The 27983-nt window shown below is 36.3% G+C and overlaps 3 protein-coding genes across 3 annotated transcripts in view; 1 reads left to right on the forward strand and 2 right to left on the reverse strand.

Annotated features, from left to right (window-relative positions):
* S1P (membrane-bound transcription factor site-1 protease) overlaps positions 1–24958 on the reverse strand; it is a 42166-nt gene extending 17208 nt beyond the window's left edge. Inside the window, exons 1-9 of the mRNA XM_028306618.1 lie at positions 24457–24958; positions 23193–23372; positions 11804–11890; positions 7776–7869; positions 6709–6929; positions 5957–6097; positions 2474–2632; positions 1428–1515; positions 110–291 (exon numbers count right to left, since the gene is read on the reverse strand). Of these exons, the coding sequence (XP_028162419.1) occupies positions 110–291; positions 1428–1515; positions 2474–2632; positions 5957–6097; positions 6709–6929; positions 7776–7869; positions 11804–11890; positions 23193–23372; positions 24457–24693 (1389 nt within the window). The 5' untranslated portion in view covers positions 24694–24958. The remainder of the gene's footprint in view (positions 1–109; positions 292–1427; positions 1516–2473; positions 2633–5956; positions 6098–6708; positions 6930–7775; positions 7870–11803; positions 11891–23192; positions 23373–24456) is intronic.
* On the reverse strand, positions 16039–19269 carry LOC114354321 (uncharacterized). Its single transcript, XM_028306641.1, has 2 exons — positions 18394–19269; positions 16039–17547 (listed from the first exon to the last, which is right to left on the reverse strand). The coding sequence occupies exons 1-2, from the start codon at positions 18524–18526 to the stop codon at positions 16733–16735; spliced, it is 948 nt and encodes a 315-aa protein (XP_028162442.1). The 5' UTR covers positions 18527–19269; the 3' UTR covers positions 16039–16732.
* A 985-nt stretch (positions 24959–25943) lies between the features above and the next one.
* Positions 25944–27944, forward strand: LOC114354313 (uncharacterized). Its single transcript, XM_028306629.1, has one exon. The coding sequence runs from the start codon at positions 26119–26121 to the stop codon at positions 27928–27930; it is 1812 nt and encodes a 603-aa protein (XP_028162430.1). The 5' UTR covers positions 25944–26118; the 3' UTR covers positions 27931–27944.
* The last annotated feature ends 39 nt before the right edge of the window (positions 27945–27983 follow it).

Below are 27983 nucleotides of genomic sequence, written 5' to 3' on the forward strand. Positions count from 1 at the left end.
AGAGCGCCTGTTTCACAGCGGCCGGCGTGAGGTGCTGGTGCGGCATCCCGCGCTCGCCAGGAAAGCTATGTACCTATTAAATGCACTAGAAGTCTAAAGCACCACCGACCTGGTAGGCGCTGATCAGGTCCAGCTTGCCGTGGCCCTGCTCGAACATGTTGGGGCCTGACAGGCGGCGCGCGGTGATGCAGAGCGCTTGCTTGACTGCGGCCGGCGTGAGGTGCTGACGAGGCACCCCGCTCGCCAGGAGGGCTATGGCGCCGGCTACTACAGGCGACGCTACTGACGTCCCTAAAAACGACCTAATATTATACCACGGCCACAGTCTAAAGGGCATTGACACGATAGTCAATTACCTACTTCTTAATTTTAATTCATAAGTAAGTTTATAGACTATCGAAATAATTTCAACAAAACAAATTTTTCAGAGAAAACATTTTTGTCACAAATAAGGACGACGTTTTAAAAAAGAGCTTTTAAAGATTTAAGTTTTGGTAAAAAGAAACATAAAATGTATTGTACGTAGATAGATAATTTCTTGAAATCCAAATACAACGAATAAGGAATATAGCCAGCTGATAGAATATTGAATTACTAGAAACCCCATCTAAAAATGTGTTACTCAATGTCTATTGTGATATTTTTATTGGCAGCAAAACAACTGCAGACAGAGACATGAGAAGAATATAATCTTATGCTAGAATCAAATTCTTATACGTATGCAGAATCAACCTGTAATGCAGTGGTTCTTAATCGGTGGTCCGCGGACCACTGGTGGTCCCTGAAGACATTCCAAGTGGTCCACGAAGTGCACTTGTACACCTTGGTTAAAACCACTTTTAACTGATTTTTGCAGTCAAACTGGTTTTGACCGACTATGAGGTGGTCCCTATAGTCTTTTTCNGGATTGGCCCGGCACACCTTGAAAACCGGTGTGTGCTCCTCTCCGCCACCGAGGTCGTCAAAAATCTAAATATATAAAAGGAGAAACTGACTGACTGACTGACAGATCAACGCATAGCCTAAACGGCTAAACGTAGGCACTTGAAATTTGGAAGGGACGTAGCTTAGGTACCGTAGAGGTGCACTAAGAAAGGAATTCCCGAAATTCCCACGGGAACGGGAATTAGCGGGAAAAACGGGATTCACGCGTACGAAGTCGCGGGCGGCCGCTAGTGTTACCTAAATGTAAAATAAAATAAAATATTAAAACTTCATTTTCTCAATATTCCCATATAAGAGAGAAAAAAAAATGCACGGAAATTCATTGGATATTAGTATGTATCATCTGTGATAGGTTTCGTTTGTGTCCGCTACTTTTCGAAAAGTGGGGCAAAAAGTTCCCAATGTCATTTGGTAAAATGGTCCCTCATGACATTAAAGGTTAAAAACCACTGCAGTAATGAAACGGAACTAAAACGACTTACCACTTAACGACCTGCATCCACCGGTAACGCTGGACCCGCGTACGCCGCTGCCGTAGGTCACGATATCCGGCTTCATGCGCCCGTAACCCTGCGAGCCAATATCCGGTTAATATTCCGTCAAAGAGCCGGACAAACAAGGCCTTAACTGGAAGAGGCAGTCACTTAAGGCTGATTAACACGTATTAAGTTTGTAAGTAGGTAACTACATTTTAAGTAATTTATAAATAAATTGCGTGTAACAGCAGAATTTTATAGCAAGTTGCAACTTGCAACATGTTTTCATGCAATTCAATCACTTGAAATTTAGTTACCTACTTAACAACTTAATACGTGTAGCCTAGCCTTTACTTTGTGCCTTTGACGTTCGCAATAAAGTTGTGGATCTGACAACTTAATTACCTATTAGCTAGTGCTACTCACATTTACTGCTTAGGATATTTTGCTGATCCTACAGGGCAGAGCATGTTGGTTTAACCGTATCTACTGTGAAGGAATAAGACCACGTGTAGAATCAATGTAAATCTTTCGCCAATTTTGTGGGCGGAATATAAATAGGCTCTCTGGTGGGCGGGATAATTCAGTAGCATAATTATGATTATAATTGGTTGTCAACGTGTACAGTACAATATCCGCGGAGAGCCTGACTCTTCCAGTTTCTCGTGTCTTTTGAATGATTTAAAATAATACCGTCTTCGCAACCAATAAGAATATGACCTGGGGCTGGGAACCAAGGCGGTGGAAACATGATTTGTGATTATTAGATAGACGCGCCGCCGCCGCCGCCGCCGATAAACAAATTTTGATATTTACGAAGTTAATATTATGCCGAGTCTGCTCGATTGGACAATTTCCGTCAACACATTCGCAATCTCCCAGGCATTCAAAACGATTTTGCAGCTCGAGCTGAAAGATTTCGAGCTTAAGAGCTGGGTGGAGCGTAGACTTCATTGGAACCTAATTATGCCTTCCTTCATGCTTCTCGCAGATAATGTCGCTATAATAAAAAGTACCTACTACTGCCTTCGAAAAATTTCAAGAAGACTTACGTGAGGCAGTTCCCAGGTCGTCATACCCCTCGAGGAGAACTTGGCAATGCGATCGTCGAAGCCGATGCCTCCTACGCCGATGACGTCCATCTGGTCGGCCGGGTTGTTGAGCGTCCCGTACAGAGGCCCGTCGTTACCGATCGCAGAGACGATTATCACCTACGAAGAAATTTAACTTGAAAGGAGACAATACCGGGTAGATAAGTTTCTTGGAGGAATATGTAATACCCAGATTGCTAAAAAGAATCCTAGTAGAAGTAGTCATTTTGGGAAAGCCCCAGGGCGTCGCAGTTTGGTAAGCCCTGCTCTAGACAAAATAACCGAAGCACCATTTATTCTACTAAGATAGGACAGGCTAATCTAAGTTTCTTGCAAATAGTTAACGATATTTTCTCATCTTTCAGTTCAGATAAAGGTAAGTAACAGAGTCGGCTGATATCGGGACTAGAAGTCGAGTGTTAAAGATTCATTAAATATTTATTTATTTTATTTATTTATTTTTATAACAAAGTTGTAAGTCAAAGTTTTGTGTTCCGTTGTCTAAACAGCGTCCGATCTGTTCAATTTTATTAGCGCAGTGCATTACTAATACTTGTGCGGTCTGTGTCGGTTGTACTTTCGGCCAAATCGGAATTCAATAATTATTTTTTCCAAGCTTAGCACAACTTTTCTGAACGTGTGCCATGGAGCTTATCTAGTATTAAATGACGTAGAGTTTCTTACGGTGCCCTCTCGGACTATTAGGGTTGTCTCAATCCTAAGATATGTCACATGACGAGGTTTCTCTTCCATTTTTCTGATAATATCAATGTTTTCTTCACAAAGTTCGCTGGTGAGCCAACAACATACATTATTATACTTGTTAAACTAACATTTTACAATGATAAAGGATAGATCTCTAACACCAAAAGTTAAATTTAGCTGACCGCTTCAGTTTCGTATTGATTATTATCCACATCGAAAGTCATAATAAATCTTTGCGCGGAAATTTTCGTAAGTCAATTCCATGTTTTTGTGGTCCAGATAATTTCCAATTAAAACGTGTTCAAATGATAGAAAGTTTTGAATAAGGTTATAGTCAAAAATGTTAAACTTTTCAATATTTTTTTCTATACTGGCATTCGATAATGACTTACTAACCCATTGCTTATTTATTAATTTGACCTATCGATTTATTTATTCGATAATGGATAAGTAAGTATCAAATGTCGTCTAACTAGACATATGTCGTCAAGGCTCACAACTTTATTAGTGCCTTATGTATGTCGGAATAAATGGTGCCACGGTAAAAGGAGGTTTAAAATGTTATATTTTTTTAAATTTCAAGTACCCAGTGCAATTTTTTAAATTTTATAAGCATGGAGAAAGTAAAAAAACACAAGTTTCAGTTATTTGGTCTTTTAAAACAATCAAACCGCAAATACACAAAAAACCTATTGAAATAAAATAAAGAAAAACATTCGTGAGCATAACATCGCCATTATTAAATTAAAAGACTGTATTCGAGTAGCGAAGTTCAAAAGAGAAATTAATTAAAAGCCCTTAAAGTAGTAGATGAAAATAAAAGAAAAAAGTCAATTTATATCTTGCTGCATGTCTATAGTTTTTAACTCTGTAATTTGTAGTTTGCTCTAACCTTTAACTACTCTTTACATAGACGGTAGTAAACCCAATATTCGCACAAAGCGCTTTGCTATATGTCTTACAACGCGCACAGCTGCGTGGCAATCCTTACGTGCCTGCGTTCCCAAATGTAACCACATGCTATGGATTTCAAACCAATGGCTCGGGTGCATGCATATATGTAACAGAATAATTCTGCTAGGCCATGCATATGCATAATTCTGCTTTGGCATCTTACGTACCTAGATGTAAAATGTTGAACGACAGACACATTGGCATACAAATTTTTGTTACAGATTGGTATATCAACTAGATTAAATGCATAATTAGCTTGATGTTGTCGTTTAATCGAACAATCTTTTACGGTTCGTTGTGGACATTTTATTAAAACAAAAAAATCACGTCTACCAATATAGGTTCGTTATCCCAGCTACTTTAATATGGACAATGATCTTAGCGACAGTACCCCTCGAGTGAATTTATAAATAAGAGCAAGGGTTAATACGACGTTAAAATAACCAAAGTTTCACTCGCAAAGCACTAACTGAGCCTAACTGTGTGCTTACCATGAGTTTACGTTAGGTGCGTTCGCTAGCGACTGCGTAAAAAAATGACATTTAATTGTATGACGTATTGTGCAGCGCCCCTAGCGGCTACTTTCAAGAAACAAAATCTTCTTAGAGATTTTTGACGTACTCGCTAGCGAACACACCTAACGTAAACTCATGGTAGGTGCACTGAAACTAACACAGAGCTTGACTTTCAGACACTGCTGTCTAAAACTAATTCTAAGACAACAGAAGTGTCAAACTCGATTTCGTATTCTGTACCTCTAGTAGGAAAAACTTTCGAGTTCGTTTCGTTGCGTATTCAAAGTGTCATCGAAAAATTTTGTATGAAAAATTAAACAGCGCCCCCTATATTATAGCCGCCCTAGGGGGCGCTGTTTAATTTTTATTAGAAGAAGACATTATTTCAAGTGAACTTTAGTTTTGGAGATTCTAGTTTACTCCACCTGTCTTGGTTTCTTGATTTGCTATGTTCTAACACGAAATATTTGGCTAATTTAAATTGACAATGCTCTACAAAGCCCTTTAAAAATAAGTTTTAAATATAAATGAAAATGAAGCGTCATTACAAGACTTTACTGCCCCTGTCTCAAAATGTGTAAATACATAAGCATTATCTTTAATAAATTAAAGTTAATGCTCACTATCTCCGTTTTAATTTGTTATCGGTAATAAAAACAATGCAACTGCACCAAGAGTGACGTAAATGCATAAAATTACTCAAGAAAAGAATACCTATCTTATTTTTTTATAATATTATTCAACTGAATAAATTCTATGAAACCGATGCATAATACCAATTTTGTATTAATTTCAAAATAAATCTTATGTTTTCTTGTAATTTAACATTTTAACTAATTTGAAAAGATATTTTAGAGAAAATAATTAATAATAATAAATAATAAATAAATCTTTGGACAATTTCACACAGCGCCAGCTAGCCCCAAAGTAAGCAACTTAATGCTTGTGTTAATAAAAGATTTAATATATTTATTGCAGTTTAAATATTAATATTGCTTCTTAAATTACTAATTGATATAGCCTGACCANGTATTACATTCAGCTTCAACGTCGGATGCCGATGCAGGAATCTCGCCAATGTCTGCTAATACTAACTAAATAAATGTATAGTCTCCCACTCGATGCACTGATGATCTGGTTAAGAATACCCCTAGATGCGTGCAGCGCAGGATCCGCCGTTGTGGAAATTCCGAGCCTTTATTCAGCAGTAGACGGCATTGGTCGAAACGATTAATGCTGTTAAATAAATAAATAAAATAATGTTAATTACCTTGTTAGCGCTCAGCTCCCACACCTTGTCGACGAACGGGTGGTCCATGAAGTCTGGCCCCCCGATGCTGAGGTTGAGAACGTCGATCTTCCGCATGATGGCGTAGTTGAAAGCGTCCAGGAACCATGAGGTGTACGACACCTGCCAAAAAACCACAAATGTTAATAAAAGCAGAAAAAAAACAATCTTTAAATAAGGCCTGTATTTTAGAGGTCAAAATTTAAGAACTGGTACTAAAACATCCTTGCGAAATCTTAAAAAGTTGCAATGACGCAAGTAATTGATAGGCACTTATTTAATTTTATTTGTGGAAACTAACCGCGTGCGTCACATAAAACTTAAGGTACTAAATGTAAGTTATCTACATGCGCATTAAATCTATATCAATACTTTAGAATATTCTTAGTGTAAATTAATAATAATCAGCCCGAATTACACTTAAACTAAATATAAATTTGTATGCAGACCACAAATCCTTACAATATCTACTAAACATTTTAGGAGAAGTATTTTTAACTTAAAGAAATCTGAAGAAGCCCTGCCAATACAAGATTAAAGAAATTACGAGTCCTATTATAATATAAAATAAAAAACTTAAAATTATACTTAACTATAACTTACAAATAGCAACTATAAAAATGTATATTATCTATTTAATCTAGTAAAAATTTAATCTATAAAAGAAATAATATATTTCTAACTATAAAATTGAAGTTACAGAAATAAAAATATTAATAAACTGTGAAAATTACCTGATTGTCGGTGAAAACGCGGAAAATGTGGAGGTCCGCGTCGGGAGCGAACCCCAGACAGTCGGCCCTGGAGGCTATGACCCCGGCGACGAAGGTGCCATGGCCGAGCGCGTCGTCGAGCGTGCGCTCGCCGGTCCAGTCGGTGCGCTCCCGCACGCGCCCGAAGTGCGGGTGGTGGCGGGCCAGCCCCGTGTCGAACACCGCCACTCGAATTCCCTCCCCTACGACATATACAACCCTATACAATCAATAACCTATGACCGCGCGACGCGACTACCTCGCCCGGCCGCCGGCTGCAGACTGATCTGAAGCTCCCGGCCGGAGCCTGCACACGGCAAACAAACGAATATCCCCCTCCCGTTAATAAATAAAGGGACTCGATGCGCGCTGAAGTGATTTCCGAATTACTGTTGCCCACTAATAACTATACTGTCTGCGACTGACCCTCGGAATGGGCATTATGGAAAACGTATTAAACGTTCGCAATGGACGGCTTTGATGTATTTCCCCCCGATGTTAATTAATGCGCCGCCACCCCCACGTCTGTTATAAACAGATTTACCATAAACCTATAGTCGATATTTAATGTACATATTTCATTTGTAACCCCTTTTATTTCATTGTATCGTAGTACATAATTGTAGTGCTTGTGACAAGATTAAATTGAACTTTTTACAAACAGGACAGGCTTAAGAAGTATTTAATCGGTTAAAGTACATTACATCATTCGAAATAAGTTGGAGATAAAGTATTTTGATCGGAAGCATATTATTGAAATTTAATAAAATAATAACTTTTGAGCCTCTAAAAATAAATATTTGGCAATCTTTTCATAAGGTATACTCGTATTAATCATTCAAGTAGGTAAAAGGTTATTTAACTTAATAAAAACTTTAATCAAATTCAAAGCTTCCATGACGGAAGATGATTTCTGAATGCAGACTTGGAGACTAGAAGTCTACAATGACTTATAAGTTAAAAATTTCCGCCCTCTAAGCTGCCACCACATGAAGCATCGAATTCAGGGCCAGAATTCAAGAACAAGAGACGATATAAAATTCACTCACCTGTTACGCCGAGGGACCAGAGCAGATCGGCTTTGAGGACTGAAGTGATCTGACGCGGCACCGTCCTCAGAAGCTTCCGAGACGTGTAGCCGTTCTAAATACAAAGGAAAATTTCAACTGCACAACTTTTTAATTAATGCAAAGAGGCGATGACAGGGTTTTTAACGACTCCGCCTGGAAACTACTTAATTTTATGCAGACACGCTAATTGGTGCCACAGAAGGGTGGTTTAGGCATATTACTAAAAAAACAGTATTTTTTTTTTTCTAGAAAGCTCTCTCCCCAAATAACCTCTTTTTCTGTTACGCAAAAAGAAAAACATTAATTAGATGCGCGCATACAAATAATTTTCCATAAAAGATAACTACATCACGCATACAATGTTGTTCGTTAGCATCAAAGATACGTCGAGAAAAACATCCAAATGTCGCGCTCGAGAGGATTATTCAATACGAATGTTTGAAATGTACATAACACAATGAAATACGAAGCAGACGGGCTGGAGGGCATATTCACGACGGCTGCGATTGCCCCCGCGACATACGGGAGCGTTTATTGATTAAATGATTACTTCTGATCAGACGTCTAGACCTGATCCTGGTTCCAGTCAAACGAACATAACAACGATATTATCGCAGTTAAACTATTCTATTCAGCTAACGGGTTCTGTATAGCGACAAGGTGCAGGGCACAAGGCATGGGGTAAGCTGGGAGACGTCAAGGTTATCTCGCCGGTACAAAAGAATAATTTTCGTAACGAATCTACATGCTTCCATGGTAACGGTCTGATAAAAAAAGAAATATACACCGGTCGATCTGCAATACTCTAATATCGGTGATATTTTTTTTTAAATTTCAAAGACGCCCCGTGTAACAGATTTTTCAATATCAAAAAAAAAAACTACTTATTCGATAAAACTCGCATTATGGTACTATGAAATATTTCCTGGCCGAGAATCTCGTAGCATGCTCGTAGCACGCGCGTTCTTCCTACTACAAGAGAAAATCTATAAAAAAAACTAAAGGGACATGAACGATACCATACGCTACGTAAAGATTAGTCTTAACAGCACGCAGCCGCGACGTCATCGACAAGATTTTCAATCACATTCTAATAAAAATATCAATGAATTTATAGATCTTAAAGGAAAAATAACACAAAGTATGTGAATAGACCAAAATATAGTAATTGATCAATAAGCCATTTTATTTGAAGATAAAATAATATTGTAATGTCCTCAAGACGGATCCCAGCTAGAGTCAACTTGGTCGTCCTGTGCCTCCCCTTTTGCTCGTGTCAATCTTATTTTACCGCCGTCTCTCACATTATCCGGTATGAATGAACTCTGGTTTGATTTGGCTCACCAAGTTATTAGATTAGCTGGCTGACTTGCAATGACGCCAATTTATTCATTATCTTATTACTTACCTACCAATTTGTTACAAAAATATTTATTATACCTTGTAAGAATTAAATATAAACTAAAGAAAATGTTTTGATACGAGGGCGGCACTGAAAATTTCGGGAATCAAGGAAGTGAAACAACATTACTATTTAAAAATGTATTTATTGCTTTTTAAAGTATTCTCCGCGAACTTTGACACATTTTTCCATACACGAAACCAATCATTGAAGCAACCATTGCATTCGGAAGTTTGGGTCTCCAAAATGGCCGTTTTGTAGGCTTCCACAGCTTCTTCAGGTGATGAAAATCTCTGACCACGCAATTTATTCTTAATTTTAGGGAAAGTATAGAAATCATTAGGGCTTAGGTCGGGGCTGTACGGCGGATGGACTAATAATTCTATGTTTTCTTGCTCTAAAAACTCTTTTGTTCAGTGCGCGGTGTGAGAACTCGCATTGTCGTGATGGAGGATGATGCGGCGGTTGCAGTTCTCTTTACGGAGTTCAGAAACGACCTGTGGCAAACAAATGCTAGCATACTAATCTGCATTAACCGTTCTTTGTCCCCCAAGAGGAATAGTCGCAACATGGCCGGTTTTGGAGACAAACGTGGCCACCATTTTTTTTGCAACACTCCGTGAACGAACAATTTTTGTTGGCTTTAATTCATTTTCGAACACCCAAACTCGTGACTGGTTTTTTGTTTCGGGTTCGTACGCGTATATCCATGATTCGTCACCTGATACGATGTTGTATACAGCATTTGAGGATCCTGCATGTAATCTCCCGAGAGTTCTGACGCACCAAGTAACGCGAGCCGCTTTTTGCTCTTCACAGAGCGAATGCGGTATCCATCGGGAAAACAACTTTTTTACACCTAATTGTTCATGCAAGATTATTTGTATTTGACTCATGCCAATGTCTAAAGTTGCCTGAATTTCGCGGTATATCACATGTCGATCTTCTTCAATCAGCTTACGCACAGCATCAACGTTTTCTTAGGTGACTGCAGTTTTTGGACGACCTTGACGGGGATCATCACTGAGCTTGACACGTCCACGTTGAAATTCAGGAAACCAGCGATAAATTGTGGTTTTGGATGGGGCTTCATTACCAAATGCAGAAATCATCCGGTCAACACACTGTTTTTGTGTTAAACCACTTCAAAAGTCATAATAAATCATCGCTCTTGAATTTTCTCGAGTCAATTCCATTTTCTCAACGACTAAACAAGTTTGACAAGACCTTGTGATACGACCGAGAATCTTTTTTTAAATAAATAAATGGTATACGATTTTTAAAACCCTGGAGTTTGCAATTAAATAGATTTTAATATGACTGGAACAGTGGAAATATTCCATTCCCGATACTTTTAGTGCAGCCCTCGTACTTAACCGCAACATTAAAAGTAGCTGCCGAAAAAAGTCCTAACGCGATGCATTAAATACGAGTACTTTTTATGTTTCATTCCGATTTTCAAATAAGTCCAATGATATTGATACCCCGGGGAGCTTTGAGAGGTCATTCTTTATGCACCAAAATAAAAAATACATCATGCCTATTTATTCTTGCAAAATATTTTATGTATTTCTAAATTCAACAAAGAAGATGTGATAATAATAGTTACAATGTTCGCTGTATCTTTCCACGGGTCGTTTCACCGGATGTATCTTTATGAGAAGTCACCTTCGGATATTTTCGTACTTCTGTAGTAGCCGGCCTGTTCTTAGGTTGTTATGCATTCAAAGGACTACTGGCTTCGTTAGACTCGCCAGGTCAATTTAGCAATAAAAGATACCAATACACAGTTTATTTAAAACTAGCTGACCTGAGAGACGTTCTTTGTTTTTAATATACCCATCGAAATCCTATGTCAGAAAAAGAGGACCATAAGTTTTCCCGAATCCAAAGTGTTTTCGGGAAACTTTTTCCTCTCGAACTTCGACGAATGTTTGGAAAAAATATACCGAATTGGCTCTCATATTTAGCTAGTTGCAAAACATTTCCAGCGATTAATATTTACCTGAATAAGTTAGCTAAATATGATCAATTTTCTAATGAAACCCACGTCATAGTTAACCTACATGTGAGGAAAAGTTTCGCATAATGATAAATAACTCGCACGAACTTTTTACTAAATCTGACTACTAGTAGGTATTTCATGATATTATGTGTGCATGATGCAAGAAAGTTAATAGGTTATCAGAATGTTTACGTTTTTCTGATAATACGGGTGTAACATCCCTTTGTTATCGGACATTTTTAATTATAACAATAGAGAAATGTAGGTGATTCAATATTCTTGCACGATTCCTAATCAGGGAAAGAGTAACAAATATTTGTGTTTTAATAAGCAGTATCTTTTCTGTTTCACTCTAACACTGTCAGTTCAAACGAAGCTGGATCGTGAATAGAGCGCAACTACACCTTTGCATAAAAGTTGGCAGGAAGCAACTTTATCTCAAACGTTTGACGAAAATGTTTGCTGTGTTTAACGTGCCACATCATATTCGCATATACCTAGTCTATATTTATGGAAGGTTCAGTTCCAGTCACCCTGTAAAGTTTTTAAAAAGCTCATTTTTTAGGATTGACGTAAAAGGCAAGTTTAAATGGCACGTACCTCGCGAAGTCGTCGTAGCGAATGGAGATCGCGCGCTCGGTGGTTCCTCCAGCCCGTGTAAACGCACCCGGCAGGTCCACACTTGTCCTGAAATTCGTTGTCATATTACATACGGAACCTTACAAACCTACAAGTAAACATACTATAGGAACGATTACGGTTACCTTCTCACCAGTTCAGAGTGAGGTTACCAACGTTAAACAACGGGAGTACTATTTATTTAGAAAATGGAAGGTGACATTGTCCAGAGTATAAATAACTTGAAAGCAGCACGAGCGTATGCTTTTACAAATTGGTCTTAAAAAGTGTCTACGTAAAGGTATAATACGTTTTTCCTACTTGCAAACTTTGGTGTTCTATTGAATAGAAAGTAAAATCACTTCATAATAGGTACCCGACTTTTATCATAATTTATGCTTGTTGTAATCTCTACAATGTTTAAATAGTATAAACTACTGATACTTAGATAAACTAGACAGAAAACTAGAACAAATAGAACAGACAGACAGCGAGAGCGAGATGCTTTTGTGATATTTCATCCTGAATTCTTAAGACACGAACACAAGATTTTATGAGACTGTTGAGATTTTTTTTAGAATGCCAAAAAAAGCTTTTGCAAGTTTACAGCGTAATAACTCCCAGTCAGTTGTAAAGGGCTGTTGATGATGATGATGAACTCCCAGTCTAAGGTTACCGTTTTTTAGCTTGACTGGTCTAACACCGACAATTATAATAATCATTATTACAATTATATTTTCGGGGCAAAGCTCTCCTAATTAGTGCTTGTAAGCTGATCCTGTAATACCTTCCTCGGTTTTCCACTCTCCCGCGTACACGAATTATCTAATGCTTGCTAATTTTAAATTTAATCCCCCACTAATGAGCTCCGGGATAGATCGCACGGACGGACGGGACGGACGGCACGGACGGTTTGTCCATAATTTGTAATTAATATCACCTACGAAAGATAGATAATGAAATAGCAATTGAGTGTACCAAGCAAGAAGTCGGCACTTATAAAAGCCGTATCGTGACGGCACATTAATCGCATATCTGAATAATAATCGATTTCATCCCTGACTCACTGACGGTCACGACCTTTCAAAGATAAAATAGTTATGTAGCTGAAATCCATACTATGATGTGCCCGTGACGTCGTACGCGCTAAAATCTCTTATCACCTAGAGGTATGAAAAATAGTTTACGTTTTATATCAGACCTACTGAATATACACACAAAATTGTATAAAAATTCGTTAATCCGTTTCGGAGGAGTTTTGTCAGAAAGACTGTGACACGAGAATTTTATGCTCGTACATTATAAAAAAGTCAAGTTTGTGAGTTCGCGAGGTTGTAGGCGGCACGGGACTATTCCCACCTCGCGTTCCCACCGCTGCAACTCCTGTGTAGCCAGGATCTATAGCTTAACCGCCAATAAAAAAAACCCAACCAGTGAGGGCCTTTTCACATGTCCCGGTTGCCGGCTAACCGGCGTCGGGTACCCGGTGTCAAATGAGCTTTCACATGTCCCGGTTGATGGCGGCAGTATCGGCTAGAGAGCCGACAAGAGTACAGTCTCGTTCATACTTTCAAAGATGGACCGTGAACAAATAATTGCAATGTGGCTTTTATATCGAAGACGAAAATATCTGCACCGGAAAGAAATATCAAGAAATTATTGGGTTCATCCAATTACTATGAAAAGAGAAGCATTAGGTGCATTCTATACATTATTCCCAGATCTACGAGTAATATTATATTTAATCTCTAAAATGTACTTTTTTCTATTTAATAGAAAAAAAACGTGTTTTTAACTCAGTAAAACAACATATTATCATAAGCAAAAATGTGTATTGATCATCAATCATCATTATCGTATCATAATCAACTTGGATTATAAAATTGGCATCTTGTTAAATTGATTATTTTATAAAGCTAAGATTTTATTAACAAAAGGTTTTTCATAAAAAAGGTTTGTAACCCATGGATTATAAATTATTGGCCAGGGAGTCCAGTAATAGAAAAATAATTACTCAATTTTTTGTAACTTCAAAAATATGATAATAAAAATTCAAATAACCATTTTGAAACGATCAGTACCTACATTTTTAAGCCTTAGTTTTTCAAGTGAAACCTTAAATTCAAGAAAGAGTTATTTTTTAATTTGTGAAATGCTCTCCATTTTTAGTTTGAATGTTTCAATGTTGGCAACACTTCTGAAATGTCAAAATTCCGTCGAATTAAAAATCAGAGTATAGGGCTTATACCTAACTAGTACCTACCTAGACTTGACAAGATCTTACATGAAAATCGAATCATTTATTCAGTAGTTAGGCCCTTTCCAGTGCGCTCATAATACATCCCAAATATAGCTTGTCCTACCTACCTAAAATGTTTTAATGGTGTTATTTTGTGTTCGAAAGTATAGCAGAGTGATTTATAAAAACATTGAAACAGTTATTTACAATGCCAGCGAGAACATTTCTGAAAAAAGGGATAGGTATTTTATAAAATAAACAGACTAAAATTTGGATGCGATTAATATATGTATTTCAATTAAAATTACAAGGTATGACTAGTAGTCCAGTCATTTGTTTTACCTGGAATGCTTTCCGAGTTTTTTTTTTGGCTTTTCAACAGCGTAAACATTTCACTATAAAAATTTTAAATACAAAAAATTAAATAACATTTGTTGGGGAAATGCTCTCTTTAAGTTTGTAAAAAATAACTGTGTTGAGAGGAATCCGCTCGATCGTTAATACATTATTAATACAATACATCATTACATGACATTAACACATTACATCATTGCATTACATTAAAGGTTCGGCCAAACCAACGCGATCACACGCGATCAGCCGCGATCAGCCGGCGTGCAACGATGGCGATCAATGCATTTAAGTCTGGTCGCCATCGCTGTTTGGCCGAACCTTAATCAATACATTCCATATTACATTACATTTCTAATTCATAATACTTATAAATACCAAACGCGATTATCGGTTTGCCTTTTTGTGTCCAACATTTCAAGAGTAACTACCACAATATGCACAACCGGCACAACTCACTCAAAACAAGACAGTACGACCACTGCTACAGTATACAATACAATGCATCGAACATATTCACAAGTGTTTGTCACAGTAAAGACAACCAATACAGTATTAATAAATCGAATATCAACAATATAACAATACAATGCATCGAACATATTCACAAGTGTTTGTCACAGTAAAGACAATCAATACAGTATTAATAAATCGAATATCAACAACATAACAATACAATGCATCGAACATATTCACAAGTGTTTGTCACAGTAAAGACAACCAATACAGTATTAATAAATCGAATATCAACAACATAACAATACAATGCATCGAACATATTCACAAGACGTGTTTGTCACAGTAAAGACAATCAATACAGTATTAATAAATCGAATATCAACAATATAACAATACAATGCATCGAACATATTCACAAGTATTTGTCACTGTAAAGACAATTGATACAGTATTATTATTTTTTTAGTAAAACGGGTATTTATTATTACATAAAATCTTATTGTTATTGTAATATATTACATATTTATGAATAAGTACATAGACTAAATATTTACAAATAAAATATGTCCTAAATCGCTGAGCAAACAATGCGACATGATGCCCAGACACAGTCAAAGTTAAAATTCAGGAAGAACACATCGAAATCTACACACAATCACAAATTTTCAAAACTCCTGGAATACTTTCCAAGTAACCAGGTTGATTTAAACTAAATTATTGGACTATTACAAGAGATCATTATTTGCCTTAACGCGAATGTAAGTTTTCCTTAAATTAACAACAATAAATTAAATTAGAGCAATAACTACACTTATTAATCATCACTATCATCGCTTATAACGATTTCCAAAAGCTCTGAATTACTTTTATCTTCGAGGCGATCAGCCGGCGTGCAGCGATGGCGATCAATGCATTTAAGTCCGATCGCCATCGCTGTTTGGCCGAACCATTACATTACATTCCGTTACATTCTATATTACATTACATTTCTAATTCATAATACTTATAAATACCAAACGCGATCATCGGTTTGCCTTTTTGTGTCCAACTCACTCAAAACAAGACAGTACGACCACTGCTACAGTATACAATACAATGCATCGAACATATTCACAAGTGTTTATCACAGTAAAGACAATCAATACAGTATTATAATTTTTTTAGTAAAACGGGTATTTTTTGTTACATAAAATCTTATTGTCATTGCAATATATTACATATTTATGAATTAGTACATAGACTAAATATTTACAAATAAAATATGTCCTAAATCGCTGAGCAAACATTGCGACATGACGCCCAGAATACTGGCTGCATTTCCGCGTTGAATGGCCAAACTGGTAAATTAAATTAATTTTAAACTAAATATTAAATAGGTTTTGAGTTGTGAGGGGGTCAAAAGTAGCTCGTAATGGTTTCTGTATATTACACGCGGCGGCTACGTTGCCAGTTCTTTTGTCTTTGCACTTGACTGGAAACGCTGCCGGGTGTCTAGTTATGCCGAGGGATAAAAAATACATGTCTAAGTGACAGTTTATCTACTACTTTTATCTACTTTATTTTTGTATAAATAATTTTATCGAGAAAGAAATAGGAAGGGACATATTATCAAAAACTTTCTATAAGGCGGCATTTTTTCAATAAGTACGGCGGTGCGCGCGCTGTCACAAAGTTAAAATTCGGGAAGAACACATCGAAATCTACACACAATCACAAATTTTCAAACTCCTGGAATACTTTCCAAGTAACCAGGTTGATTTGAACTAAATTATATTACAAGAGATCATTATTTGCCTTAACGCGAATGTAAGTTTTCCTTAAATTAACAACAATAAATTAAAATAGAGCAATAACTAAACTTATTAATCATCACTATCATCGCTTATAACGATTTCCAAAAGCTCTGAATTACTTTTATCTTCATATACAATTTTCTGCACATGGGCTGTACCGCTGGGTCCAGGAATTTCAGCAAACTGTATATTAGAATAATCTGTCTGGTTCGTTGCAGGAATCGTTAAATTATTCCTGGAAACAGAATCTTCAGTATTCTGTACCCAATTTAACAGCATTATTTTTAATTCTCCTTGACTATACTTTGGCATTCGCCTTATGCTTAGGTACATTGAATCCATAAAAACTTTCAAAGGGTCACTTCTAATTGCTTCTGTATGTAACTTGTCCTTCTGTACAGGAATGTCCTTCATCCCTCTGGGAAGAGCATCTTCAGTTTTCACTACCCAGTTTAATATTTTTTTTTTAATTTCTCCTTGACTATACTCTGGCATTCTCCTCATGCTTAGGTACATTGAATCCATAAAAACTTTCAACGGATCACTTGATGTAAATACTTCTGTAAGTAACTCGTCCCTCTGTACAGTTGTTAGTTCTGGATTATTCTCCATTAATAATGGAGGCTCTGTAGGATTAATTATTTCAAAGGTTTCCATTTTTAATAGTGGTGTCCTCTCTGGTTCTGTATTAGCTGCATCCTCCTGAACTAGCGAGGAATCTGGAGGTGATGAAACACTCATGTGTGGAAGCAAAAAACTCATTTGATCGGTATATTTCCATGTCTTCATATGGTCGCTGATTGTGTTTTTATTCTTGAAAAAATTTTTTATTGTCTCGCGGTACACATCTCTTAAGTATTTCCACTTATTTTTTGCTGCTGCACCTGTAAAAAAGAAAACATTTATTGTAGCGTTATGCTGCATAACCTATCAAAAATAATATGGTAATTAAAAGTAGTTATGTAATCAGTAATGATAATGTGGTTCCAGATTTTTATAACTAGCAAGCATATTAGGTTTTGCTTTTCACACAAACAGATCCAAAGCTTTGTGATTAGTGACTTGTGTCTATGAATATTGTGTATTTGTATTTTGTATGAAGATCAATTTTCGATACTGTAAGTCCTTTACAAAATATAATCGTATAACCGCAAAAATGCCTAATAGGTACTTTTTGAAGGAATTAAACCCATTTGAACTATTCTTGTATTTTATTTTACTGGCCTATGAATAATAAACTTTTTCAAAATTTACATTTTAAATTACATAGAGGTTTAATCAATTTAATGTTTATTCCACATTTTTCATATTGAATTTATAACGGATACGAACTAGCGTTTTGTACGCGCGTAGGTATAAGCTCGTTTTTGGAAGCGCATCTAGGCGCGACGCGCGTATAACGCGCAAGGTACGCACCTCACCTCGCTCGTTGACGCGCTTGTAAGCGAGTCGCGACAGACACCGCTTGGTTCAAGCGAACACGCCGAAATATGCCAGTGAAAGCGAGTACGGTTTTATTTTATGAGGTTGTTGTGTTCATGTGTTACATAGATATGAATAATAATAATGATTTATGCAACTGAATGCTTGAAGCAAAACCCAAAATTTTCAATCATAATTGGAACCATAAGCTCTTGACATATTATAAGTTACAAGCAATGAAAAATAATGGTTATCGCAACATCGTACATAGTAAACATAAACATGCAATAAAATGTTTAAAAACTTACTATTCTTCATCTGTGTTTTTGCAGCAACATCTTTCCAAGCTGCTGATTTGAGGTCTAAGTCCCTATACTTATTTATTCTAGTATTCCAAAGACAAGGATGCCTTTTTACGCAATCTATGAACTTTTCGTCCATAGTTGCTGGGAATACGTGTGGGTGCGAGCGAACTGAGCGGAGTGGGGATCGAGACTGGTGTGGGATTAAAGGATCTCCCCCTGATCTAGCCTAGCCCAGCCTGATCGCCAGAGCCAGCGGTGAAATGGTCTCCCGTGGCATTCGAACACTCGCTTCTAGCCCAGCTTCCAAGAAAACCACACTGCCACACAGATAGAGAGCGTAGCGAACGCTCGGCAGCCGCGCTGATACTGTCTATCGGTCAAATCTTGTTTATGATTTTACGGCGATTATACTTAAATCATATCCCACCAAAACATGTGAAACGTATAATAGTATTTCCAAACTAACAGACTATAAATAGCTCTCATTGTGAGAAAGTTACCAGACTGAAAAAAATCTCATATAAATCCAAGTGAAAACGTTTTTCGTGGAATCACAAATACAATTTAATTTACCTGGCGTTACTTTTCTTTAATATAGACGTTCTTCATTTAGAGTACGACAAACCACCCACACTACTTTGATGATGTTATGTACTTATTTTAATGTTATGATTTACTAACGAAAACGCGTGGTAGTCTAAGAATAAGGCTTAATCTTCGATTTTCTTAACAAATAAGCTGTGCAGGATGTCTACATCCTGTCCTGTAATAATAAATAGCTGCTTATTCTCAAAATAGAAAGTGTTTGTTTTGTTTTTCTTTCTATAACCTAGGCCGATATGATTTCAATGAATTCTATAATTCAATTCAGGGTGTCCCAAAAAGTAGTGTCAAGCCGAAGCCCAGAGGTAGGGCTACCCGAATCACCCCATACATGTGCTACGATTTTTCGTAGTTTAGAAGTTATCATTAATTTTGTAACTTTTTATAATGTCATAACCTAGTAAGCTTTATTTTTTTTATCTCTTTTCCTGGTTGATTTTTTTCAGATTTATTGCAAACATTGTGATAGGGATAGAGACATGAGAATTTTGGTTTTACAAAGGTAATATGATAAAGAATAACACAAAGTAATAAAAACCACATGTTATGGACATTATTTGGAGAAATTTATCAAATAACAAAAAAACACGAATTAAAATGCAGATTTTTCTCAAAATTTATCATTTTTTTATTATTTTTTGCCATTTTTTGAGTATTTTATGTATTTTGTTAGAATTGCCTGTTATAGCACAATTACTGTTTTTATTTTATCATGATATACAGGGTGGCCAAAACAGTGAGGTCTAAAAGAAAAATTTAGATTCCTTACATCAAGGTGTACCTAAATCACCCCCATGTATATTATACGATTGTGCTTAGTTTAGGAGATAGAGTTAATTTTGTGATATTTTAAAATTTTATGACCTAGTAGGCTTTAAACATTTTTATCTTTTTTTTGGGTTGACTTTTTTCAAATTTCTTTTTTTCGACAGATTTCTTATGAATTGCAGATGTTTGAAAAAAATAATCACCTTCCTATCTTTGATTCAAGATACAAAAGTTTTGATAGAAACATTAAAATTATGCTTTTATCAGAACACTATCAAATTTTCAACTTAAAAGTTTAACTAAAAAAAACCGGCCAAGTGCGAGTCGGGCTCGCGCACAAAGGGTTCCGTAGCAGCAAATATAATAAACTTATTATGTCAATTTATACACCTGGTGAATGGAGCCTAAACTCTCCCGATATTTTGCCTTGTACTTTTATGTATGAATATTAATTTTATATATGTATTTATAAATATTCCGAGCTAAAGAGGTGGCAAAAGCAATGGCAAACAAACCACAATCAATAGTATTCGGTTGTCGCTGAACACTTGGAAACTGAATACATGACTCCGATAGATACGGAAACAAGGCTTTTACATATATTTTTTGCGATTTTCCTAGAACACCAACAAGACTATCGTACACACGCAGTATTCCATTAATGTAATAAATACAACTCCAGTGCCCCACTAATCCCACGTCACCGTCATAAATTACTTGAAGGTGCGTCTCATTTTTAGGTACAGGTTCAATCAGTTCAGGGTGTTGAAATAATTCTAGCTCACGCGGTCTAAATGATGTGCACCGAAGTAACTTTTCATGAAATGCGCGAACCACATCATCTTCGATATAGTTATTATAATTCAGAATGTAGGAAAACGTATTATCTAAAGTATCCATTGTTAGATGATATACAATAAGCTTTAGAAATTTTAAAAACCTGCTACGAAACACTAAAATTTGCACCAAAAACAAAGGAATTTATATTATTGGGGGATTTATTAGTACGTGACCGGTTTAATAGCACCTATTATGAAGGGCAAGAGCTTCCTCGTTGAGAATAAAAACATGTTCTGTCCAGTTACTGCTTTAAATCTGTTCTACGTAATGTAAACTTAGGGGATTCCCAATATTAATTCACTCTAAGAAAGTCAAAAAAATGTAACGAAATCTCCGACTTACCACTTTAGTGGACCGATTACAGGAAATAGTGGCCTATTAAGTACGTGTTTTTTTTGTATTATTATGAAAGTTCAGGAAACGGCGCAGTTTTTAAAATAGTTTTGGACCTATGGAAGTTCTTTTTTTTACTTAAACTTTTAAGTTGAAAATTTGATAGTGTTCTGATAAAAGCATAATTTTAATGTTTCTAGCAAAACTTTTGTATCTTGAATCAAAGGTAGGAAGGTGATTATTTTTTTCAAACATCTGCAATTCATAACAAATCTGTCGAAAAAAAGAAATCTGAAAAAAGTCAACCCATAAAAAAGATAAAAATGTTTAAAGCCTACTAGGTCATAAAATTTTAAAATATCACAAAATAAACTCTATCTCCTAAACTAAGCACAATCCTATAATATACATAGGGGTGATTTAGGTACACCTTGATGTAAGGAATCTAAATTTTTCTTTTAGACCTCACTGTTTTGGCCACCCTGTAATATATACCTCTTACTTTAGAACTTATTACGTTTTCTTTACAATAAGTACTTGCAAGAAAAAAAAATCTATATTTTTTTTTTTAAAACTCAGAAATTTTTTGACCTCTTTTTTGTCGATAAAAATAGGTTTAGTTTCAACTATTTCCATATGTGCACTGGTATAACAATTAAGTATGGATCTATGTATGTATCTATTCCTAAAGATTCCTAATATGTTATTTGTGTGATCTTATTTCATGTAAGTTAATAACTTAATATCAATTTTATACTGCCTACTTTATTTTAGTTTGGCCCTAAGGTTGACTGGAGGAAAATGCTGAAAGGCATTAAGTCCGCCTTATGTAAACTGTTTTATGTGCATATAAGTTTAAAATAAATAAATAAAAATGGAAAGACTTTTTAGCATACCTATTTAATAAAATGCGGGTAGCACAGGGTTAAAACGGTGACACAGTTTTATACAAGATAAAAATGGCGGTACGAAGTTCGCCGGGACGACTAATATTAGTATTAGTATTATTATTGTAAAGTCCTCGCGCTAGGCCACTGCTCGCCTCACATGGAAGCAAATCAGTGCAAGCAGAGTATTAAATAAATTGAATTTAAATTTATTCAAACTTAAAAAAAGCTGCAATCAGTCCACCTAGACAAAATAGCACTTGCAATGTCGCAATAGATTCTCAGGCACAACAATGTAGAATATATCTTAAAAATTAAAACACAGAACAAACATGAAGTCACAATTAGGGTTGCCAGGTCCAAAATCACAAAAGCCGGACTTTGAGTTTCATTTGGCCGGACATTTTACCCTAAAAGCCGGACATGTGACGGGGGGGGGTTAAATTAGTGTCAGCTCTCATGAGTGAGTACTATCATCATGGGTTGCTAACCAACATCCTGATTCGTGCGCTTCATATGATTCTGTGGCTCGACTTTCTTTCGCCTGGCGCGGCAACCAAATAAAACGCCTAATAAAAGCCGGAAAGGCCGGACATGGCAATATTTGGCCGGACAAGACCCTAAAAAGCCAAACATGTCCGGCTAAAGCCGGACGCCTGGCAACCCTAGTCACAATAAAACTGAAATATATTTTGTGTTTATATACTCAACATCAAATAAACCGCACCTTCCGCGACGCGAACTTTAACGATTTTCTTCTGACACAATCATGGTGCCCCAATAATATTGGTATTATTTGAAAGCCCAATAAATATCCTTAAAGAAAAACACATTTAATTTCTTAATAAATGATTAACATATACCATAAATGTGACTTGAAAAAATACCTCACTTTGGGCCCACCTATGGGATCAATTAGACCAATTTTTATGGTTATAAAACCAAATAATGATCTCACGTGTCCTCTTTAACAGATGGATAGCAATTAATCCCAACTTAACAGTTTTATAGCCATAAAAGTTGGCTCTAGCGTAACTACCTATTTTTTGAAGAAGTGACTCTGGATCCTTCTAAAGACACATTTTTGGGGTAAAAACCTTTCCTTTAATGAAATGAAGGTTAGAACAAGGCTTTTAAATGGTACCAATATTGGTGGGAAGTGGGGAAGCATACGTTTGAAAATGCTTGTCGCGGGAGGTGCGATTTATTTGATGTCGAGTGTATTACTAAATTATTTGACTTACCTAGTACGCCAGCTACTTGACTATGCCAATATCATTTGATTTGAGTTTTAACTTAGTGAAAGTAATTATTTACATTAGCTGTATTATAAGGCGCAGCAAGGACAATTATTTCCACCAACAGCCGTACCTCCTGAACATATTTGATGGTCCGCTGGACCTGCCTTTGAGCGGTGACTCTCTTCACAGCCGGGTGATCCCGCAAGGCGTCTAGCGCGCGCCTCCTCTCATCTTCCAAGACGATGACGTCGAAGTCGCTAGGAAACTCCTTAGCCGGATTGTTACGCTGAATTATTGTCCAATTTGAAACCTACAAACAAAAGCAAAAATTATTTTCATTAAGTTAACCAGTTGTTGCTCAAGCTAGAGCATTGCAATTAAAAGATATCTCCAGTAGAATTGGATTTTAAATCAGAAATAATTCCTACAAAAGATTTTATTGTTTTAATGGATTCAATTGATGCCCATTAAGACTATCCTAGGTTTCGACTTGGGCGGAGTTGTGCTTAAGTGGTGGGCCCCCCGAAAGGGGACGTTTTGCGGTTTTACCACGTAAAGGACTTATTAACTGACTTATAAAAATATGAATTTGGTATTATTCAATGCAGAATTAAATGCCCTTCAACCGTCATGAAGATCACTTTTCGATACTGTAGTCGTTTACACGATATAACGTGAAAAACCGCAAATATGTCCCTTTCGGGGGGTCCCACCACTTAAGCACAACTCATTCCATTCATACATTAATTTCTTCGTAACTTCCATTTATTTTGTAATTAAATGGTGCACTATTTTAAAAGTTAGGAAATAAGAGAACATAATGGGATGGTTTGATTGAAGAGAGATTAAATTAAATCAAAATAAAATAAAAAATTGCATTAGCACAGATAACAGTTTACAAAATAAATTAAAAATAAATACATTCGGCACTCGCAAAATAAACTTTTCAGCATATCATACTAATTTACATCGTATTCGCAAGGCTTAATATCTTGCTTTGTGATTTTTACTGCTTTGCTCATCATACTATGTTTTATTTTATAATATGTATATTTTGTATGCACAGCCAACAACTTATAATATTTTTGAAGGAACAAATAATAGGAAACACCAAAATTATGATAATTACAACTAAGGGAATAAATATTATAAATAATGTTTATTTAAATGCATAGCTTTTTGCAATAAATGTAGTTGCAAGATGAAATCTCTATTCAATAAGCTATGGGAACATAAAACTCAAGAGCTCCCAGCAGCGTCATACTTAAGATCAGAAGTATGTACTGTGATTGTGGATCATGTCTGTGTTTCATTAACATAATATGAACACAAGGCCTGTTAACTTTTGATTTTGCCTACCATTCAGTTGAGAAATAGGAATAAAGCATTCTTACCCCAGCGTTCTTCAAAGCCGCAGCAACATAATTATTTCGGGTTGCTCTGAAGAAATAACCTTTGAACGTTATTATGTGCTCACTGTTGACTACATCGGTATTGTATTCATATTCGACTCGAGCGGCTTCCGTGGCGTTACACGACGCATCAACATCGTCAATATTTTCACCACCATGTACAGACAAAGCTCTAATTGTGATGATCACAAAAATATAGACATGGGTGATACCCATCATTATAAATAACTGCAATACTTTTATTACATGGTCGACGCGTAGAAATTATTTAGGACGCACTGTGCTCACAGCTCACATGATGTTATCATTTCAAACTGCACGTGGTTTATGGACATTGTATTCAATTTATGTGTACTAAAGCCTTAAGAAAATCAATAAACATGGAACTTTAGAATATTTAGACGAAAATCTAATTAATTTTATTAATTTGTAATCGGCAAAAACGAATCTAATTTTTGACACTTTACATTTTTCTTATTTTTTTTCTTCGAATTTCTTCTTGTTACGATTGGGTGTATGGATTTTTGCCAACAATAAAGGAAGGTCAGCGTGCCAGACTGCCAGAGAGTAAGATAATACCAAATAGAGCAGTGTAGCCAGTCCGCGGGCAAGGTCACCATATAAAATAAAAACAAAATATTATAAAACTATTCTTTCTTAATGATCTCTGCTCTCTGTGATCGCGCGACGAAAGTTGAGGCCATCAACACAAAAAAATATAAATTTTCGCTTGTATTGATGACCTCAACACTCGTTTTATTTTGTCTTCCTCATGTCCTATACCCAAATAAAGCCTGACCAGGAACATAAAAACCCTCGCCATGTTGCGGAAAACTAATGGTACTATAGCCTGACCAGGAACATAAAAACCCTGGCATAGAGGCGCTTCAATTGCATTTGATAGTGCAACACTGAGTACAGTCGTACCTGTGTTAAAATAATAGGCTAAATTTATGTATCAGGATTCAGGATTACGGGCTAATTTGATATTGATGTCCACGACTGGACACTTTTTTGATAAATATGTATACTTTTTTACGCTTTGTTTTTTTATTGTCTATTAACTTTCGATGTTCGCTTTTTTATTATTGATGTCTTTTGAGGAAGAATAGACGGAATACGTGCTGAAACTGCATTTTATTGATACGACGAAATTAGAATAGTTAGTACGATTAACAATTTTCATAAATTAACGAAAAATATTATTAAAGGTAACCTGGTTTAAATAAATTAAATGAAACCATCAATCGAGCTAGTAGGATTTATTTTATTATTCATCAATAATCAAATTCAGAACTTGAATATTCAACTGCAATGTCTGCTCATGAACGCTTCAAACTCGGTACTTCTTCTTTCCCAATTCCATAAAATTCAACACTTAGAAAGTGACAAAAAACTTTAAAATAGGTAGTTGAANCTATAATATTAATCCTATTTTATAATATAATAAGTTCATACTACCTACTTGCTTAATTCTCGTTGTTCGTCATTATGAAATGTAGTCATGCATGTCTGTCTTGTCTTGTTGTTGTCACCCATTGACGCTTATTTAGATCAATGACATAATTTTATAAATTTTATTTTACAAGGTTTTTAGAAGAATTTGTGTATCTAAATGAATAAATCATTCTTTAATTTCTAATAATGGCCTACAACCTTGATGACAGATTTCCCCCTCCACAAAAATCCTACAGACTATTAGAACCAGGAGCATACCAAGCTGGAGACGATCGTAAGGTACGGGCTAATAAAGTACCATTTCTTTCTCGCACTCCTCGAAAAACACAACCTGGTGGTCAAATATGGACTCATGCTATCTACGATTCTGTTATACCTGCTAAAATACCTAATATCACATCGCTGAAATCCAATCGTCCACGGTTTCCATATGAAGCATTTAGTAAAGAAGATTTGGAAGCACTACTTTGTCGATGTGGAATTCAAAGTTCTTGTGAATGTCCAACAGGAGAAGAAAAAGAAGAACCGGAAGTAATATGCCAAGGAAAGGTGCGTAAACGTATTTTCAAAGGACCTACACCTAAATCAATCTTAGGAGAAGGATTATCAAGTCCATCCAAAAGAGATCATGGTTTTGATATACGTTCTGATGGATCACAAAAAAGATTGTTAGACGAATTGGATGACGAAAGCCCTCCATTTTATGATGCTACAGTTCACGAGTCAACTGCTTTTTATCACGGATGTAAATGGAGTCAACGGACATCAAAGCGGTCAACTCAATCGTTTGGTAGCGGACCGGGACCAGCAGACTATTTTTATGTAAAGCAACCGACAGATTTTGAAATTTGTGCTGAAAGGTTCCGATCATACAGACGGCAACATTCTAAACAACTCCGTTTTATTGAAATGGTTCAGCAAAGAGACCTCAACGAAGGTCGCCCAGGACCAGCTACATATAGCCCTATGTTACCTCGAGGAAATGAAATGCAGTATTTAGGCCCAAAAGCGAAAAGGTTTACCATTTCCACAATAGAACAACGTCCAGGGCCTGCAGATCATTGGGTCAAGCGAGCTTTTGAGCTACCAGAACCACCAAATGTACCTTGTCATGCTAAATTACCAGAACCATCATTTTTTGGAATTAAAGCACAAAGATTTAAGCCGAGGCGTGAAGAGGGCCCGAGCCCTGCCACTTACAACCCTGTTTATACTCCATGTCATTTTACGCATTGTCCTACAGCTGCCTTTGGGTCTTCATCTGTAAGGTTTAAAGAAAACCCCGTGATAGAAGAAGATGAAGAAGCAGTCATCGCTGAAGATGAACCCGAAAAAAAGGATGATGAAAATGTAAACAAAGCGGTATGTCCATCTCCTACATGGGAGTTTAAATCAAAAACAATCAGAATGAAACCATTAGAAAAAGCTTTAAATGAACCAAGCCCTGCTGATTTACCACAACAGCGAATAAAAATAAATCGGTCCCGGCGATTGCAGTATTTTGCACCTTTCTTTTCGTCAGAAGGTCGATTCGAGCCCTGGTATGATTGGATGCCGGTTCTTGGGAGAGTGAAAACTCCTGGGCCATGCTATTATTGCTTAGAAAAACCAAAATGTTACCCTGCCGTCCCTCATGGTCCGCTATTTAAGTCTTGTCGATTTCCACCAACTAAGAATGATAATCCGCCTCCTAATCAATATAATGTAGGAGGTGGAATCGAAACTATATTGGATACTCATAACCAACGTCTAAAAGATAATATAGAAAATCAACACAAATTTATTTGGGAACCACCTGTTGAACCTAAGCGTTTAAGTTATGAGGAACAGGAAACAATTTTACTAAACAAGTCAATAGCTTTGCTAGATACTGACATTTTTGATGACAAAAGTAGCAAATCATGTAGCAGTAAAAGTAGCCCTCGGTTTGAAGAAAAGAAAAAACCAAAATTGCTGCGTTGTTTTTTATATGGTACACAAACAAGTCATTGTTTTTAGTATTCTTATGTGAATTTACACTCCTCTATATTAAACGTTACAGATTAAAATTC

Source organism: Ostrinia furnacalis, unplaced genomic scaffold (genome assembly GCF_004193835.3).
Source record: "Ostrinia furnacalis isolate ACB-3 unplaced genomic scaffold, ASM419383v2 OfSCF0188, whole genome shotgun sequence".
NCBI lineage: Eukaryota > Metazoa > Arthropoda > Insecta > Lepidoptera > Crambidae > Ostrinia > Ostrinia furnacalis.